Source organism: Ambystoma mexicanum, chromosome 2q (genome assembly GCF_040938575.1).
Source record: "Ambystoma mexicanum isolate Mex_15411 chromosome 2q, UKY_AmexF1_1, whole genome shotgun sequence".
In the NCBI taxonomy this organism is placed as follows: Eukaryota; Metazoa; Chordata; class Amphibia; order Caudata; family Ambystomatidae; genus Ambystoma; species Ambystoma mexicanum.
In genome coordinates, this window is record NC_090924.1 from 1,297,574,049 (window position 1) to 1,297,593,467 (window position 19,419).

The 19,419-nt window shown below is 44.8% G+C and overlaps 1 protein-coding gene across 6 annotated transcripts in view; it reads right to left on the reverse strand.

Annotated features, from left to right (window-relative positions):
• The window catches only part of ATP2C1 (ATPase secretory pathway Ca2+ transporting 1), a 1,883,161-nt gene that overhangs the window by 1,300,783 nt on the left and 562,959 nt on the right, over nucleotides 1–19,419 (reverse strand). For all 6 annotated transcript variants that reach the window (XM_069648728.1, XM_069648731.1, XM_069648729.1 and 3 more), the window contains one exon: nucleotides 12,829–12,937. In XM_069648728.1, the coding sequence (XP_069504829.1) occupies nucleotides 12,829–12,937 (109 nt within the window). The remainder of the gene's footprint in view (nucleotides 1–12,828; nucleotides 12,938–19,419) is intronic.

The window sequence follows — 19,419 nt, forward strand, 5'->3', positions numbered from 1 at the left end:
AAGGATCTGCAGTCTCACGACACATCAGACAGTGGAGCGGAGATGTGAAAGTACATTTGGGGTGCTTTTATATTTTAACTTTTGCAGGGCATACGCTTGAAGAAAAGAATGGGCCCCTTGAATCGTGAGTTGTCAGACGGGCTTCAGGGACATATGGTGCTCATGGTCTGTGGCCTAAAGACTGCTGGGGCTGATCAAGGCATGTCATAACTTTTTTTAAAGGTCAGCAGTTTCGTCTTCACTTCCCCCACGTTCCTGTCGAGATTGTGTTTCCGTGCGTTTTGACCAACTCATGACTTTTACTACTGCGCATGGTGTGGTGGGGGGTATGAAGACTACACGCTTTACCTGCATGGATCACAGCGCAAAACATCCTCAAACATATGTACTTTTTTACTTTTTTATGAAGGCTTATTTGGGATATTGCGTTGCCTGCGTGTGCCATGCCTGCTAGAGCCTCCTCAACATTTGGCATCTGACTGTTTCGTTCATGGGCTCACTTTCTGCTGATGACTTCTTGAATGCATTTTAAGTCTTTTTGCATATTTTGGAGCTTATACTTAACATCAATTGATCTGTTCGACAGGTTTTATTCTCCCTGGTAATGTTTAAGCGACTTTGTGGAAGTTTTCATTGTTTTTTTAATGGGTGTATGGTTTCCCTGTTGCTTCCTATGTGTCAGTAAACTATTTTTTTAACTGAGGATGGAATGCATTTTGGACACTGGGTTCGCACTCCAGGGGCTGTTTTCTTGCAGAAGTAAATGAGTGGAATATGATCCGACCTGTTTTCAGGCTAGATGTTGGTGATGGCATTTATTGGATGTTTTGGTGCTTGTATGGTTAGTTACAGAGCTCCTCGTTTATAACTCTCATCACTAATTGATGGATTTCGTTTTGATTATGCCTTTCAATATGACAGCCATGTGCAGAGTGCGACGTGGGGGGCAGGGTGTACAATTGGTCAAGGTTGACCAAGAATATATTTATGGGGTGGATTGGTCCAAGAGACCCCGCTCCCCTGCATCCTCTCCCCCCGGTGAAGTCCATGGCTCGTCAGGGGTTCCCCCTGCCACCATGGCCCAGGTGGTGGGTGAGCAACTGGCTGAAGACATTGACCAAGCATGCTGAATTTAGCTAGGCCCTGGAAACCATTTTGTGAAATAAAGATGGTTTGAGCCCTGTGCACCGCAGCGCGGCCCCCACCCTTGGAGAGTTTCAATTATCCCTGTGGCCGCAGCTCTCTGGCAGATCCGCTGAGAGCCCGTTCCCACAAACAGACGGACATGAGCTAGTGTTAGATACTAACACTGTAACATTTCACCTTCCGCAGTGTATCGCTGTTTCCAGTATGACCCGGCCAACAGGGCCGGGGTGGAAAAGAACTGTAAAATGGTCCCCTGACAAAAAAGCAGAGGCCCCAAATACTAATGAGCAAACCACCTGTGATGAAACTTTTCTCTCCACGACCTCCCCGACTAAAAACCTGTAACCTCCATGAAGATGGCAGAATGTGTGCTTATATGACATTCGGGATGAAGCACCCACATCCCTGTAGCTATGCGCAAATAGTAAAAGTGTCACGGGGGTTTTTCATGTTTTGTGTTTCACCAAGAAGACTGCACCCCAAGGTCCCATGCCATAACTGAACTAATGCTGCTAGAGTGCAAGGGAAGACAAATGCAACCCTATTGGGAGCTCACGTAAGGGGTGCATGAAAATGCACCATATGTATGTTCAAGCTCACCATGTGTCACTGCCGTCAGTTTTATTGGCGGGTTGTTCCTGCGCGCTCCACCAACCTTACTACTACCTCACTTACCGCACATGTATAAACATAATACCAAAATGATTGTAGGTGTTAAATACTTAGCGTATAAGTAACGTGGTCAAAATAGCCATGTGAAAGGCACTAACAATGGCAAAAAACTTGAGCTTTGAAAAGACTCAATGAGTATTGTATATTATGTGTATGTTTAGGCCTCTTCCACCTAAATCTGCAACACACGAGGAAAATACCTTTGTGAGCACATGCAAGGCCATTCCCCTTTTTCTCCCATTGAAGCCTACCAGAAGAAAAAGCAGAGGCCTGTGCCGCGCTGCTCCACCTCCCCCATTTCGGCTGGAGGCGCTTCAAGCATTCACATTCCCCCGCAGCACCCAAGGCCGCGGCCTGCCACCTGAATTATTTACAACCCAGCAGTAAACCCCGGCCTAAAAACATAAATCCAAAGGCGCCCTTTCTTAGGCTCCACGACCCACCGGCTCACCTTAGGTTAATGGCCCCTGTAAAATTAGGACACCCAATATTATGGCAACACTACAGGAACACATCCTAATGACTTCTAACAAGACATGATAACGCGGACCGCCTGTCCCATGCCCCGAGACCCAACCTCGCGACCTATGATACCCGATCAACAGGATGATGGTAACCATGTATTGATGTATCGCCAAAAGACCCCACTCTAGGTGCATTCCTCCTGTGTTGCATTAACCTGTAGAATAACCTATTGGAAGATTTACCGGGGAAGATAATATTGCAATGTTGAATGACTGCGGTGTGCGTGGCCCTAGGGCAGAAAGTCAGGAAAGACATTCATCACTGACACTGGTCACGGCTGTCACAACAACACCGCCCGGATGAGCCCAGCTGACCTGCCCGGCCCAGCCCAACCCACGAGGGTAACCAGTGACGTCCACCAACCACAGCAAACCACATCGCAGCAGCACCTATAGTTAGTCGTCGCCACCCAATCCCCACAAACTTGTGCCCCCTATAGCATGTAGGTTCTTATGACGCTTTTTGTAAATATATACGCCTGTCTTTGCTATTGTCAGACAGAGCGCTCTCGGAGTTTGCAGAGTTCTTTGCATGCCCTATTCTGATTGATAAACTCCCATTTAAGCTCACCCGCACTTTGTCCTGGCCTTATTCCCATCCTGGGAGAGTCCATTATTGTCTCTCATTGTGGGGAGGATCGTACTATCTGGGGGACGCTCGCCTTCAATATATATGCTCATAGCTTTTGAATGTTTTTGCTGGTTGAACGCCATGTATAGGGTTAATTGGTGACTATAGCTCTGGTGTATGATTTTTCCTGTGGAGGGCGATGCATTGCTTTTAATGCTTATTTTCATTCTTTTTCTCCAGGCATGATAGTTATTTTTAGGGTTGGTTTTACGATTAGTGACAGTTGGTAGAGCACCAACACACTCTGAGGGGTGAAGGGCTTGGTCATTGGGGTATTAACATTCACTTGTGCGGGTTGTGTTTAGAGGAAGTTGAGTGGATGGTGGCTGTGAAAATGTATAGAGTCAAATTTTCTTTTACTATAGTGCCTTGCTTATGTGTCCTCTCTCTTTTCTGTCTTCTTGATCTGATGAAACTTTATTATGGCCTGAAGCCTTGGTCCATTCTATTGAAAACCTTTAAGAAATGATACTATGCAGCTCTCCAGGGCATTTTCTTATTGTCATCATTGAAATGCCTTTGAATGTGTCGATCCAGGGCCATTTTGAGAATGGGTGTGGGGATTTGAATACATTCAAGTGGTGATATGGGTTTTTTAACAAAAGGTTTTAGACTTAGGTTTAGAATAATTATTTTAATTACTCATAATTAGCTTTTCGTTTATGAGTTCAGTTTAGTTGGGGAAGAGGTGTCCAGGGCGCCGGACATCTTGCTATGTGGTATAAGAACATTTACTTTAAACTGCTCTTTGCAGTTTGCTTCTACTTTGGGGTTGAGGGGCTGGGGTTCACGTTTAACTATCCTGTTGTGGTCTTAGTGTTGAGTGGTGAGACATTGCAAAGTTTGATACGTGAACACATTATAATGTGTTATATGGACGGGCATTTGAGAGTGATCACTTGGAATGTGAATGGTTTAAACAATGTGCATAAGAGGAAGAAAGTCATGTCTTACCTGAATGATCTGAAGGGTGATGTGTGTCTCCTGCAAGAGACACATCTTGTTGAAGAAGATTTTGATGTATTAAGGAAAGGATGGGTTGGTAGAGTGTATGGATCAGCTTTCAACACAAGGTCGAGGGGTGTGGTGATTTTTATTAGAAAAAATGCCCCCATCAAAGTTTTGAAAAAATGTAATTATGTTGATGGCAGAATTGTTACCATTCTGACTAATATTCAAGGAACGGAGGTAATTGTTTATGATGTATATGCACCTACAGTAGATGAAGGCTCCTTTTTCAGGAGGGTGTGCGCAAGTTATCCAAGATCTGGGGTCAAGAAATATTGGTCCTCTCTATCAGAAATCGGATTTCTCAATTCCAGTTGCAAGTGTTTAAGTTTTGAGGGGATTGGGTCCTCCGACGTATTCCATATCTATGACAGTAATCACCACAGCTGTAGGAGGTAATTTTGTATAATGTATATGCACCTACAGTAGATGATGGCTCCTTTTTCAGGAGGGTGTCTCAAGTTATCCAAGATCTGGGGTCAAGAAATGTTGTTCTAGGTGGGGATTTTAATACAGTTCTGGACCAGGATATGGATAGGTCAGGGTCGAGATTTGGTAGACCTACTGATCAGCACTCCAGAGCTTTGAGAGACCTTATGGAAGAACATAATTTAAAGGATGGGTGGAGAATGGAGAATCGATTGCCAGAGGCGCATATGACTTACTCGAGGTTGGATATGTTACTAACATCGGGAAGTTTTATTTAACATCCAACATTGGAAATATAGTATTGTCGGACCATGCTCATGTTACTATGGATATGAAACTCGATTTTGCATTGAATAAGACTTATACTTGGAGGTTGAATACTAGAATACTTGACAATGAAAAAGACATGGAGAAGATTGCCACGGAAATAGATTACTTTGTGAAAGAAAACTGTACTGGGGAAATTTGTGCGGGCATGGTTTGGGAAGCTTTTAAGTGTACGGTATGTGGTTTGCTCATCAGTTTGGCAAGTGGCTTAAAGAAAAGATCTAACTATAGAAAGCAGGAACTGGAGTCGAGTATTCAAGTTGTCACAAATGATTTGGTGTCTAATCCTGGGAACTCAATTGTGATTCAGAAGAACAAGTTACTCTCTTACCTGGTAACGGTTCTTTCGATGGGATGGTCAGATGACGTATTCCTTATCTATGACAGTAATCACCACAGCTGTGCTGCTTCGGAAAATCTTTTGGCGTCTGCGTCGATGACTTTGATACGCCGCCCTCGAGGACCTACTCCGACGGCCGACGTCACTGGATGTTATAAGTAGGACGCACAACGCTCGTAGCCTCAGTTGTAGTTTTTTCCCAGAACGTGTGCCACCAGTCTTCTGCCAGTCTGACACACAAAGCCTTGCGGAAACGTAAGCTGCAATCGCATAAGAAATTCTGTAGTAGCGGGGAAGGAGCGATATGGAATACTTTGTCGGACCATCCCATAGAAAGAACGTTACCAGGTAAGAGTAACTTGTTCTTCGAGGGGATTGGGTCATCCGACGTATTCCATTTCTATGACAGACTCCCAAAGCAGTACCAATGCAAGGAGGTGGGAAAAGAATTTAGAAAACAGAAATTTAGCATGCCCAATCAAATTGCGGAGTAAAGGACCACCTTGCCAAAGGCCAGACCCTGCCCCCGGATGGAATTGAGGGAATAGTGACGTACAAAAGCATGTACCAAAGCCCACGTGGCTGCATCACAGATGTTGCGAATAGGAACATCACTCTGCAGGGCAGTAGAGGCAGCCATACCCCCCCTGGTAGAATGGGCCCGTAAGCCGACCAGTGGGTCCTTACCTGCCAAGCTGCAACACTCGGATAGCCAAAATAATCCAGCAAGACAAAGTCTGTTTCGTCACAGCCTGTCCCAAACGCTTTCCAGCGTAACTAATAAAGAGCTGATCGTCCACTCTGACCCCGGACATGCGTGAAATATGAAAGCTTAACGCTGTCCGAGGATCAAGCCTATGGAGCCTCTCCTCTTCCTTACCACGATGTGGAGGAGGATAAAATGCCGGAAGAACCACCTTCTGGCCTAAATGAAATTCTGACACCACCTTCGGAAGAAAAGAAGGACAAACTCTAAGGACAACCCTGTCCTTATGAAACAGTGAAGGGTGGCTTAACTGAAAGTGCCTGTAACTCACTCACTCACTCACTCACTCACTCTGCGAGCGGAAGTGACCGCAACTAAAAATACAGTTTTCAGAGTTAACAGTCTCAAAGGGCAGGAATGCAAAGGCTCAAACGGAGCACCCATCAGAAACTTGAGAACAAGGTTCAAATCCCAACCGGGCACCTGGAAAGGTGACGGAGGGAACACATTAGTGAGCCCTTTCAGAATCAGAGAAATTAAAGGAATTTTAAAATAGGAACACTCTTCAGACGAGCGCTTAAATATGGACAGCGCTGCCAGGTAACCTTTAATGGTACCCACTTGAAGGCCCCTGTGGGCCAAAGAAAGCAAAAAAAACAGAACCATTGGAATTTCACATGCAAAAGGATCCACATTCTTAACCCTGCACCAGTCGCAGAACTTTCTCCAACGGCAACGGTACAGGGACTTTGTTGCGGGCCTTCTGGCCGAAAGCAAAACCTCTATCACGTCTTCAGGGAGGTCCCAATCCTTATACCTCAACCTTTCAGAAACCAAGCGTGAAGGTTGAGGGACCTGACCTCTGGATGGAGAACCTGACCCCCGTCCCGTGAGAGCAGATCATCTCGGTAGGGAAGATGACGTGGAGGGCATGTCCCGGGTCAGAGTGGACGATCAGCTCTTTATTGGTTACGCTGGAAAGCGTTTGGGACAGGCTGTGACGAAACAGACTGTCTCGCTGGATTATTTTGTCTATCTCTGAGTGTTACCGCTTGGCGGGTAACGACCCACTGGTCGGCTTACGGGCCCATTCTACCAGGGGTACGGCTGCCTCTACTGCCCTGCAGAGGGGTGTTCCTATTCGCAACATCTGTGATGCAGCCACCTGGGCTTCGGTACATGCTTTTGTACGTCACTATTCCCTCGATTCCATCCGGGGGCAGGATCTGGCCTTTGGCAAGGCGGTCCTTTACTCCGCAATTTGATTGGGCATGCTAAATTTCTGTTTTCTAAACTCTTTTCCCACCTCCTTGCATTGGTACTGCTTTGGGAGTCTGTCATAGAAATGGAATACGTCGGAGGACCCAATCCCCTCAAAGAACAAGTTACTCTCTTACCTGGTAACGTTCTTTCGATGGGATGGTCCGACGACGTATTCCATATCGCTCCATCCCTACCTTCCCCGCTACAGAATCTCTTATGCGATTGCAGCTTACGTTTCCGCAAGGCTTTGTGTGTCAGACTGGCAGAAGACTGGTGGCACACGTTCTGGGAAAAAACTACAACTGAGGCTATGGGCGTCGTGCGTCCTATAACATTCAGTGACGTCGGCCGTCGGAGGAGGTCCTCGAGGGCGGCGCATCGACGTCATCGATGCAGGACGCCAAAAGATTTTCCGAAGCAGCACAGCTGTGGTGATTACCGTCATAGATATGGAATACGTCGTCGGACCATCCCATCGAAAGAACGTTACCAGGTAAGAAAGTAACTTGTTCTTCTGAATCACAATTGAGTTCCCAGGATTAGACACCAAATCATTTGTGACAACTTTAATACTCGACTCCAGTTCCTGCTGTCTATAGTCAGATCTTTTCTTTAAGCCACTTGCCAAACTGATGAGCAAACCACATACCGTACACTTAAAAGCTTCCCAAACCATGCCTGGCCAAATTTCCCCAGTACAGTTTTCTTTCACAAAGTAATCTATTTCCGTGGCAATCTTCTCCATGTCTTTTTCATTGTCAAGTATTCTAGTATTCAACCTCCAAGTATAAGTCTTATTCAATGCAAAATCGAGTTTCATATCCATAGTAACATGAGCCTGGTCCGATAATACTATATTTCCAATGTTGGATGTTAAATCATTTTCAGAAATCCTTCCCGATGTTAGTAACATATCAAACCTTGAGTAAGTCATATGCGCCTCTGGCCATCGGATTCTCCATTCTCCACCCATCTTTTAAATTATGTTCTTCCAAAAGGTCTCTCAAAGCTCTGGAGTGCTGATCAGTAGGTCTACCAAATCTTGACCCTGACCTATCCATATACTGGTCCAGAACTGTATTAAAATCCCCACCTAGAACAACATTTCTTGACCCCAGATCTTGGATAACTTGAGACACCCTCCTGAAAAAGGAGCCATCATCTACTGTAGGTGCATATACATTATACAAAATTACCTCCTACAGCTGTGGTGATTACTGTCATAGATATGGAATACATCAGAGGACCCAATCCCCTCGAAACTTAAACACTTGCAACTAGAATTGAGAAATCCGATTTCTGATAGAGAGGATAAAAAGTTCTTCCAACAGAAATGTACATATTTTGAGAAAGGGGAGAAATGCGATCGTTGGTTGGCATTTCGACTGAGGAAAAGAGAGTCAGAAAGAACTATTACCTCCATCCAGGGACCGGACAACTGTATCACTTTTAAACCAAAAGAGATTAATAAAGTTTTTCAAACTTTTTACTCCAATTTATACAAAAACGAAACATATATTTCGGAAGATGATGGAGGATTCCTGGCAGGATTACCGCTACCGAACATCTCAGGGGTGGAATCGGATTCTTTAGAGGAGGATATAACGCTGGATGAGTTGAAGAGAGCGGTTGGCAAACTGAATACGGGATGGTCTCCTGGACCTGATGGTCTACCTGTTGAATTTTACAAGTGGCTACCTAATTCTGCGTTGACCCTCTTGTTGGACATGTATATATCGTCCCACTCGAGTGGTTTGCTCCCATCTACTACACGTCATGCAATGTTATCAGTTTTCTTGAATAAGGGGAAGGATGAGACTTTGGCTTCCAGCTATAGGCCGATTAGTCTGCTTAACGTTGATAACAAGAGACTGGCAAAAATACTTGCTCTACAAATGGAAAATGTATTGCCTGGCTTGAGTCATCCTGACCAGTCAGGCTTTGTAAAGGGAAGAAGTACTGCCAGAAACATTAGGAAGCTGCTGCGCACTATTTTTGTAGCTGCTGAGACCATGACGGACTCAGCAGTTCTTTCATTGGATGCTGAAAAAGCCTTTGACAGGGTAAACTGGCAATTCTTGTTCAGAGTCCTGGAAAAGATGGGTTTTGGTTCGAACTAGATTTCTTGGATTACCTTACTTTACACCAAACCAACGGCTGATGTGAATACCAATGGTTTAAGGTCTGAAATGTTTGATTTGGAGAGAGGAACAAGGCAGGGATGCCCCTTGTCTTCATTACTTTTCATCATAGGTATTGAACCTCTGGCAGTGGCGCTGAGACTGGAAGAGAATCTGAAAGGTGTGAGTTGTTGGGGCATGCAACAAAAGGTGTGGTTTTATGCCGATGATTTGCTACTGGTCCTAGAAGATCTTTGACTTTCAATTTCAGTTCTCATGGAAGTTTTGTCAGCCTTTGGTCACTTCTCAGGTTATAAAATAAATTGGTCCAAGTCGAAGTTCTTCCCTTGGTACCGTCCTGTGACAGGAATTTTGTTACACGTTGGGGGTTTTCATGGTGTGCGAGAAAGCTGCTGTATTTAGGAGTTTGGATTTTACCGGATATAAATGATTATGTAACAGAAAACATGAATATGGTATGTGCTGCATATAAGATGGATTTAGAGAGATGGAGTGCTCTGAGTTTTCCTTATGGGGTAAAGTTAATGCGCCGAATATGGTCTCCACGCCAAGGATCAATTACGTGCTTAGTATGATTCCGTTAGATATTGGGAAGAATATTTGGCAGGAATTGGATAGGCTTACTCAAGGTTTTTTGTGGGACCATAACCAACCAAAGTTAAAGCGAAGTAGATCACAATTGCCACTGGATACAGGTGGTTTAGGTGTACCTAGTTATAGATCAAACCATTTGGCTTTTATGTCACAGACTTTATTGGAATTTCTGGAACCAAATCCAGATGAATGGCTGTGTGCTGAGAGTAGTCATTTTGGTCCTTTGCAGCCTAGAGCTTTGTTGACGACTATACAGAAAATACCTGGTGTAAATGAGCCACTAACTAAATGCCTGTTCAATTCATGGTTGAGTCTGAATGCTTGTTTGGGGTATGATGCTTTGAGTGATCCCAAAGCCTCAATTTGGTTAAACCCTGTTGTTAAATGTGATGGGAAGACCCTGTTTTGGTCCGAATGGTTTCTGGCGGGCGTTCAGTGGTTGGGTGACCTCTTTGAGAATGGGAATTGGTTGACTGCTAAAGGATTACATTCTAAATTTAATATATCACATTTCAATCTGAGTGATTACCGTAAACTTCGAAAAGCTGTTGGTAACATTGATTTGGAGGAAAGTCTGAATGCTGACAGATTGCGGAAGAAACAATGTGGGTGGGGGTGGTCAGGTGAGTCAAGTTTATGGTTTGATTGCAGGAAAATTTGAAGGTAATGATGCGTTAAGTGAGGCATGGAGTAGAAGGTTGGGGGCCGATATTGAGGATGATCACTGGTTGCGAATGTGCGCAAATACAAGGTTATGCTCCTTACATTTGGTGGAAAGGTCCCGACAGATTAAAATAATCAATAGGGTCTACTGAACTCCTGAAAGGCTATTCCGTCGAGGTATGATTGATAGCTCTGATTGCTGGTCATGTGTTCATTATACCATTACTTTTGAACATATGCTTTGGACATGTACCAGAGTACAAGGTATTTTGTTTGAATTTGGTAGAATTTGTGATGCAGTATTAGATGAAAAAATTGCCTTTGATTTTAAAACTTTAATACTCAGTTGTGACTTTCTCCTGGAGGATCTTTCAATGAGTCAGAAGAAATGGATCTATCAAGGTGCGATGGTGGGTAAAAGGATTATCTTGAGAAGTTGGAAGACGACGAACCCAGTCCTAATTGAAGTGTAGATTGATGAAATGCATGGTCTAGCGGAGTGGGAAAGGGTTATTTTTCTGAGAACAGGAAACTTGAATTATTTGATAAGATTTGGGGGATATTCCTTGCTATGTACTGACTACAAATTGGTGATAGATGTGAACCTTGGGTGTGGGGGGGGGGGGCGGTTTTGTAAATATGTACAGGTTGTGCACTATACATTTTTGTTTTGTAATTTGTTTTTTCTTCTGAATGCTTATTATTGTACATACTGAAATCTTAAAATAAAGTTTAAAAAAAAAATGTCCCCAGCACCCTAGTTATTGAAGTCACCTGTGGGTGTAGGTTGTGTCTGTGGGTCGTCCCAAAAGGGTCTATCCTGATTTAGAAACTAGGACTGTACCGTAGTGAAGTGTATTTGTGTGTTACTATTATATTGCTCCCTTCTGAAGAAGGCTTATTCTAACTGACTGATAAATTAATAATTGTTTATGGAAGAAACCCTGAGTGTAAGAGTTTATTTGAATACCTGTAACTGTAAATCTCTGTATAACTCCACTACAGCTCACATTTAACCCTCTTGAGATAAGCCCGGCTGTTCAACACGCTACCAAAACTGTGTAGTACAAGCTTATACCAAAGGTTGGGTTGCCTATACCTGTAGTCAGAGTTGTGTGTAGAGGCCCCAGAGGGTACTGCATACAAACTTTGCCTAACACTCGTTTGCTGGGATCATGACACCAACTGATGCGGAGTCTTAGAAAAGGAATATTGAGATCGGTCATGCAATAGTCAAGCTAAAACCTGTGCACATTCGAAAGTCTTCGATAGTTTATAGTACATCACAATTGGTCCGTGCCCGGCTGACGGAGATTAATCAAGTGAAAGAAAAGTATCTGAGCCTGGATGAGGGGGATCCCGGGTGAACTGTGAGCCACCAGAGAATGAATCACTTAAACATACTTGGAAAGGGATCTGACCCGACTGAGGGGGATCCAGGGTAAACAACCAAAATGAATACAGGAAAAGGAAAATAACGTTTTCGTTGTTGTTTTTGTGTACTAGACCCTCTGAATCAAGAGACTTGCAAGACATAAAGAGACTTGAACAAAGAAGGTCTAAAACTGTGAAAATTTTGCCGCATAAGCCAGAGTGTGAGCTTTGCTCGAGTGAACCGCCTTGTCCCGTGCTGATAACGTGGGGAAAGAAGGCTAATGGGCCGAACATCCTGACTTATTTTGTGAACACTTCTTTTTCATGAACATCACCCCACATTATTTGTAAATCAGTAGTAAAGATTGGCAATAGTTTTTTTTTTTTTAGTATAGGCCCTTTTATGTTGACAAGACTCCAATAGGACTGCATTATTATTATTTGATGGTCGTTGCTTGCTCCCTTCTGTAGATTTAGGTTTAGATAGACGTTTATCTCACCCTTGTGAAAGTTCAATAAACACCCTTGCACGTCTTACTGTTGATATCATGCCTTCCGCAAAGTCCCCTCTGGGGTAAGAGACTGGCTCTGGCTTCCACCCTGATAGGACTCCCATTCCAGGCTGAGAGGGGTTCCCACCCTCTCGGACAAGGTCAGATTACTGACCTTGTGACACTTAGCAGCATACCATGAGAATTTGCATCATTGAAGACTAAAATGGAACGCTCTCAAAGACTGCAAAAACATTGACAATAGGAAAAGGATGCACTGTGAGGTGTTCTACAGTTTCTGGAAAAATGCCTGACAGCCATTGGCCAATTATACAAAGCTATCTGGTATTTGTCTGATGGAGAAGTATATGGTTGAACAGACGTGATAGAAGTAAAGGAGCCCAGGAAACGTGTTCAGAAATGCAGGCTCAATTAACCACTCTGCAATTCCAGGGACAAGTGTCAATTTGTGAATTTGGAATAAACCTGCGCTAAAATGTTCAATTAAAAAAAACATACTTCAAATAGGCGTAAATCAGCTGGTACTCTGTCGCCCACTCCCAGACAGACTGTATCACCAGGAACCAGGTCTCGGGCAAGTGTATGTTCCACTCTTCCTTCTCGGATACTACAGAGAAAATAAAGACATCAATGTCTACGTTCATTGCAAATTTATTCAGTTATCACAGAGCAATAATTTGTCTTTTTTGCATTTAAACATTTTTAAAACCAGTCTAGGTGTGTTAAAAGCATTTCCTTTTTTATTTGCGGGAAATTACAATATGTGCAGAGAGGAATGTTTCCCATCTGCAGTAATGGTTTTGGAGCTTGGTATAAGTTATGAATTCAAGTGTTCTGCTGACTCCTGCCACCAAGTAGTCTGATAACTGGAGCCCTTATGATGTTGACCAGAACTCCAGAGGCCTCTATTAAGCCAAGCAAATCATTGGTTTTTCACCATTGACTAATATAGTGCTCGTGTAGATCCATGTGAATCTATGACTGGAATCAAACTCCAAATCTACGGACACAATAAATTAAATAGCTTTTGACAGCATAATGCTATTACGGATTCATAGGACTTGAAAGAGTATTCTGTAGTATTATCTTCAGCAAATAAGCTACAGGAAAAGCATGCTACATGCATAGATTACTTAATGCTGGTAATTCTTTGACATCTCGACTGATGTTAATTAGGAAAAGTATAGCTTTGCATAGGTTGCCCATGATTGACATAGGGATGTGTGGATGCTTTTAGTGCAATATTTTCTAAAGTGTCATGTACACTTCATTTTGATGGAGCTTTACTCATTGCCCCTGCTTACAATGCCACAGACAGTGTTGTTTCTGGGGGAAAACGGTAAATATTTTGTCTAAAATATGACTGAACATGCAGAGGTGATGGCAACAAAAAAGCCAACTTCCATGAAAGTGTAGGGTGAATGACCTAAAACCTGAATGATTAAAAACAATCCTAAATAATCGATGCACTGTTTGCAAGGACAACAAGGTTTTATTACATGCAAAAAAGTATCATACGGTCCCGTAGAAACAAACACAGAGCTACCCATACCCAATGAAGTTGTATCTTATATAGCAGGAAACCTCAAATTAACAAAACTATACATAATCGAGATTACAACCTGATCCTGCATGCCCGATCGGCTAACACCTATATGAAATTTGAATTTTCCCCTATAGTCCATTACCCTATTGGTCACACATTATCTAAAACACATTCCCTTAAACAAAAGACCTACTAGATCGTCACTAGGAGTCGATTGATTACCAGGTACATTGTTACCATAATACATCGCTGTAACGAGTAAATATTCTCAACCATCACATGAGGTGCAACCCTCCGTCGGAGCCTGATCAAAGTGTGAATAGTGAGGCAAACTCTGCTTTGATAATACAATGGGCCTCCTCATTATACCAGACACTGTGGTACGCACTAACAGCTCCCGCACTTTGTAGATATTTTCATTGGCATCACCTCTGCTCCTTCCATCCAAAATCACGGTACAGCCCTAGCACGTCTCCTCCCTTATCGCTCTGGGAACCCAGGTGTCCAAAAATGATGTGATCGGGGCGCCACCCTTATGTTTGAATTTTGCTTATTTATTGATCCCTAGAGTGTGGCGCTGCAATTAAAGGATGACGGCTCTATGGGTGAGGTCAATAGTACTCTACATTTTAACCAGGAGTCTTGGCATCATACCCTGCTTACATGAACTCACCTTTCAAAAAGCCACATCACCACCCTTCCTTCCAGAACCCAACATTCCTTTCCCAGCTGCTCGGAGCTATGCAGCTGGACTCAATTACATGTTATCAAAACAGAGCGGCGGCCTGTGGCTCTGACAGCAGAACATCTCTGGAGAATGGAAAAGGGACTCGTCTCTCGATCAACTGAACAGAGCCACAGCGCCACGATAGGCCTGTTTCTCATACTTTCACAAACTCATCCTGTAACGTGCCCTACAATCCAACATGGCGGAAGTCATGCTACCTTAGTCCATGGACCTTGCCTTTACGGCAACACCTCCGACTGCCTCTTGAGTCACACACCCTGGGCAGCCCTTCTGCCCGGGCAGTCCCTCCAGCTAAGGGCCGAAGGCAAAGGGCAGCTCCGGAAGAAGCAGCTCCAGACCGTGTTGGCCCGTGTTCGCCTGTGAAGCCTGCAACAGTCAACCAGCATCGACTGACGTAAGTACAAGAGCTGGGGCATTCACTGCTGTGCCTCCATTTTGGGCACTTTTTCCCTCTATCCGGGTGTCTCAAGTCTGGGTGGTATTGCATTTACTACTGTCTCAAATCTGGGTGTTCTTGCATTTACTATGGTCTCTGATCTAGGTGTTCTTGCATTTTCTGCTGTCTCAAATCTAGGTGTTGTCCAATTCACTACTGTGCCCCCATTTTAGGTGCTTTCTCTCGCTATCCAGGTGTTATTGCACACACTGCTGACCCCCCATTTTGGGCGCTTTCTCCCTCTATCCGGGTGTTCCAAGTCTGGGTGTTCTTTGCATTTACTACAGTCTCAAATGTGGGTGTTCTTGCATTTACACTACAGTCTCAAATGTGGGTGTTCTTGCATTTACTACAGTCTCAGATCTGGGTGCTCTTCCATTTACTACAGTCTCAGATCTGGGTGCTCTTCCATTTACTACAGTCTCAGATCTGGGTGCTCTTCCATTTACTACAGTCTCAGATCTGGGTGTTCTTGTATTTTCTGCTCTTTCAAACATAGGTGTGGTTGCATTTTCTACTATGCTCCCATTTTAGGCGATTTCTCCCTCTACCCAGGTGTCTCAAATCTAGGTGTTACTGTATTTAGTAGACTCGGGTGCCTCAGTCGACCCAGTGCTCCCTACCTGAAGCCACTCACTCAGACTTGTACACTCCCACTTGCCGGCAATGCTCCCTCACGCGAACATGACTGGCAATTCCATTCTGACAGGAACACAGTGGCAACCAACCAAGACACCCCCCCCTTCTCTGCCCCCAAAACTCTGACCCATCGACAACACACTCACTCAGAGCAGCGCTGCCGCACGCAGCCACTCACCACTTGCATCCCAAACCACTAACAAAAGAAACCCTCCAGCAAGCCAATAAGCACTGTGCCATGCCCACCACCGCCAATCTAGCAACTTCATTGTCAAACCTAAGCTAAACGCTGCTACACCCTCCCGCCCCCATCCACAGCCCCGGTACCAGAGCCCTTTTACACTCTGACCCTCTTCAAACTTCCTCCTCTCAAACTACACACCCTCCAACTCTAAGACTGGAGTAGCTTTCTCTACCCTGCTCCCACACACTGAAGCAGACCCCCCCAAACACTCCCTCCATCTCCCCCAGTCAACCACTGAGAATGCCCCTCACCGCGCCACATCCAACTCTGGAGAGCACTCTGGTGCTCCAAACATCCTCCCAGCCACTACCACAACATACCTTTATTTATTGTGCATTTGTAAAGAGCTTATACATCAAGATGGGATACATTACTCACCGTAATCATATTTCTGGTGCTTGTATCTGCTTAGATTCACATGCTCTGCATAGTCCGACATCTAGTGGAAGTCGCAGAGTATTAAAAGATTTGTTTTTGGAACTCAAAAACTGACGTCGACAGGGCGTGACTATCCCTAGTGTGACGTGTACTGTACCCATGGTCCTTCACGCGTTGAGGTCCCTCAGATTGATTGTTTCTGACATGAGGTTGCATGAAGTGTAGTGTGAATACAGATGTGATCAAGCAGAATCAGTGATAACCCAGAAAACATCTATGCGCCTTCTACTCCAGTAGGAGAGGAAGGGAGGCCGCATGTGAATCTAAGCAGATACAAGCACCAGAAATACGATTACGGTGAGTAATGTATCCCTTCTGTAGCTTGTAGACCTGCTTAGATCACATGCTCTGCATGGATTAGTGAGCAGTATCTGGAGAAGGCAGTGGGAAGTTATAAGGTACAGCGGCAAAATGTTTTAGGACCACTTGTGACAGATAAGCGATCAGCAGGGAAGAGGAATAGAGAAGGCAGAAGTAAAGAGGAAAGTCTTGAACGGCTTCCGGAACCGGAGGTGATTCTGCTCATGTTAGAGAGAGGCAGGTAGGCTGTTCCAGGGGGAGGTGCCCGCAGAGGAGAGAGATTTGCCTCCAGCTCGTTTCTAGGAAGAAAACGCCTGACCTTAAAGGAGTTGGAGGGGGAGGAGCGAAGGGCTCTAGTAGGAAGATGCCTCAGAAGAGAAAGCTGGAGATATTTTGGTCCCAGGCCCCAGAACGCCTTGTGGACAATGCAACGGGTCTTGAATTTGATCCTTGCAGCCACTGGGAGCCAATCGAGAGATTTCAGTACTGGAGAAATACGATCCCCGAGCTTGAGGCTAAGGACAATTCTTGCAGTCCTATTCTGGATGAGTTGCAGAGGGCAGAGAGTAGAGGCTATTACAATAGTCCAGCCTAGAAACAACCAGGGCCCTGGAGACAGTGAGTTTCTGGGGGAAGGAGAGGAGAGGTAGAATACCACTGAGGAGGTGCAGTTGGGTAGTTTGATTTCTTAGAGACGTCAGAGAGGTGAGGGGAGAAGGAGAGAGGGGAGTCTACAATAACCCTGAGGTTCTTAGCCTAGTAGGTGGGAGCAGGGAGAGGGCCAAGGGAGGCCGGCCAGAGAGAGTGGAAAGCAGGGTGTTGGTGTTCAAATGAGAAGGATCTCTGCCTTGCTGGCATTCAGGCAGAGGTCATTGGCGGCACACCACTCTTGGATTGCAGAGACACAATCCGGGATGAGAGAAGGAGAAGCGGCGGCAGTGGGGAGCCTGAAAGCGAACTGAGTGTCATCCGAATAGAATTGGAAGTTGGCGCAGAAAGCAGAAATGCGGTGGGCGAGAGGTGCCAGGTATTGGTTGAACAGCGAGGGAGAGGTTAGAACCCTGGGGAACACCGCAGGTGGAGAGAGAGAGATAGAGGAAGGACCCAAGTTGGACCTGGGAGGGTCGATCCGAGAGGAAAGAGGTTAACCATGCCAGAGCCTGATCAGTGATACCCACATTATCACGAAGCCGGTTGAGCAGGATGGTTATGGTTAACCAAATCAAAGGCAGAGGGGAGATCGAGTAGGATGAGGACAGAGGGGATATTAAGAGTCCAGGTTGGAGATGAAATCAAATCAAAATGGCCTATGCTAACAAAACCTAATGCATGCCCAATCTCTTGTACAAATAAAGTGTAAAAATGAGAAATGTATGCAAAAGGAAAAAACAATGTTCAAATGATAATGTGGTTGAACCAGCTCTCCACCTACGTTCGATCTCACGGAGTAAGGCAGCCCCTGTAGGCAGGATGACGCACTCTGGCTCGGTTCCCAACATAATATGCAGGTCACGATCGTGGATTGAGGCCCACATGGCCGTCCACTTTGAAGTATCTTCCTCCAACTTCCAAAATAAGGATTTCACCAAAACCTTCACAAAGATCCCCATATGTTGGTGTTAGGCAGAAACCTGTGCAGTTCCCTCTGGGACCACTGCAAAAGATTTAGGACTACAGGTGTTTGGCAGTAAACCCACTTGGTAGCAGTCTGTACCACACAGATTCACTTGGTAGCTGTGGCTGAGCAGTCAGACTTCCCTCAAGAAGAGTTAGGCGGTATACAGAGTATTCACAATAGGTCAAGAGAACACAGTAGAACAAGTGAACACTGACCAGGGCTTGGTATAAAAGAGATACAATTATTTATTTAAAACCACATCTAGAAAAAACACACAGGCGCCAATAGTAAGCAATTCAAAAACACGGTCACTAAAAGATATACACTCCCTTAAAAGAATATTAGACAAGTCTCAAGTAAAGCCCCACTTATTTTCAGACAGCCGGTGAGCGCTTAATGTAGATTGCACTCTAATAGTTTGTTTGCAAAAAGGGAGAGAAGAGCAGAGAACAAGTTGAAACAGATCCCAACACTTTAATCAGAACATACAAGTGAGGAAGGCAAAGTAAATCTGTGAAGTTAGAGTTCAAGAGGCCGGATCTACTTTCAGAGGATCCAAACGAAATGTGTCCAAGGTCACACGGTGTCATGATCTCTGCTTCCAAAAGGTCAGGGTTTTCCCAACTCCCTTGGAAGCAGATCCATAACCCAGGTTCCGAGTGCCAACCAGTCCCAATTGGGACCTTTTGGACCCAGTCCTGGCGCCAGTGGCACCAGGCTCATAAATATGCCCAGTCCCAGCGCTGGAAGCGCCGGGCTCATAATGCTTGGGTGGACTTACCTGCAGCAGACCATGCTGCTTACTTGCCTGCCAGTTGAGCCTCTGATCCTCTTCTGTTTGGAACTACTTTTCCTGTTGGGTGGGGCAGGAGCCACTCCCTAGATTCAGAACACTGGAACTCTTCTGGAAAGCAGGAACTCTTTTCTTACCTAGGCGTGGCTGTGGAAGGAGACACCTAAGCACTACAGGAGGCTATTTAAACCACACCCGATGGATGAATCTTGCTTTACGTTATTCTGCATCCTCTGCAGCAGAACGCTCATCGTGTCTTCTGCATCTGATCCTGGGCCTAAGGAAAAAGGCTTACCATCCTGAATCCAGTCTTCAGCAACACCGATA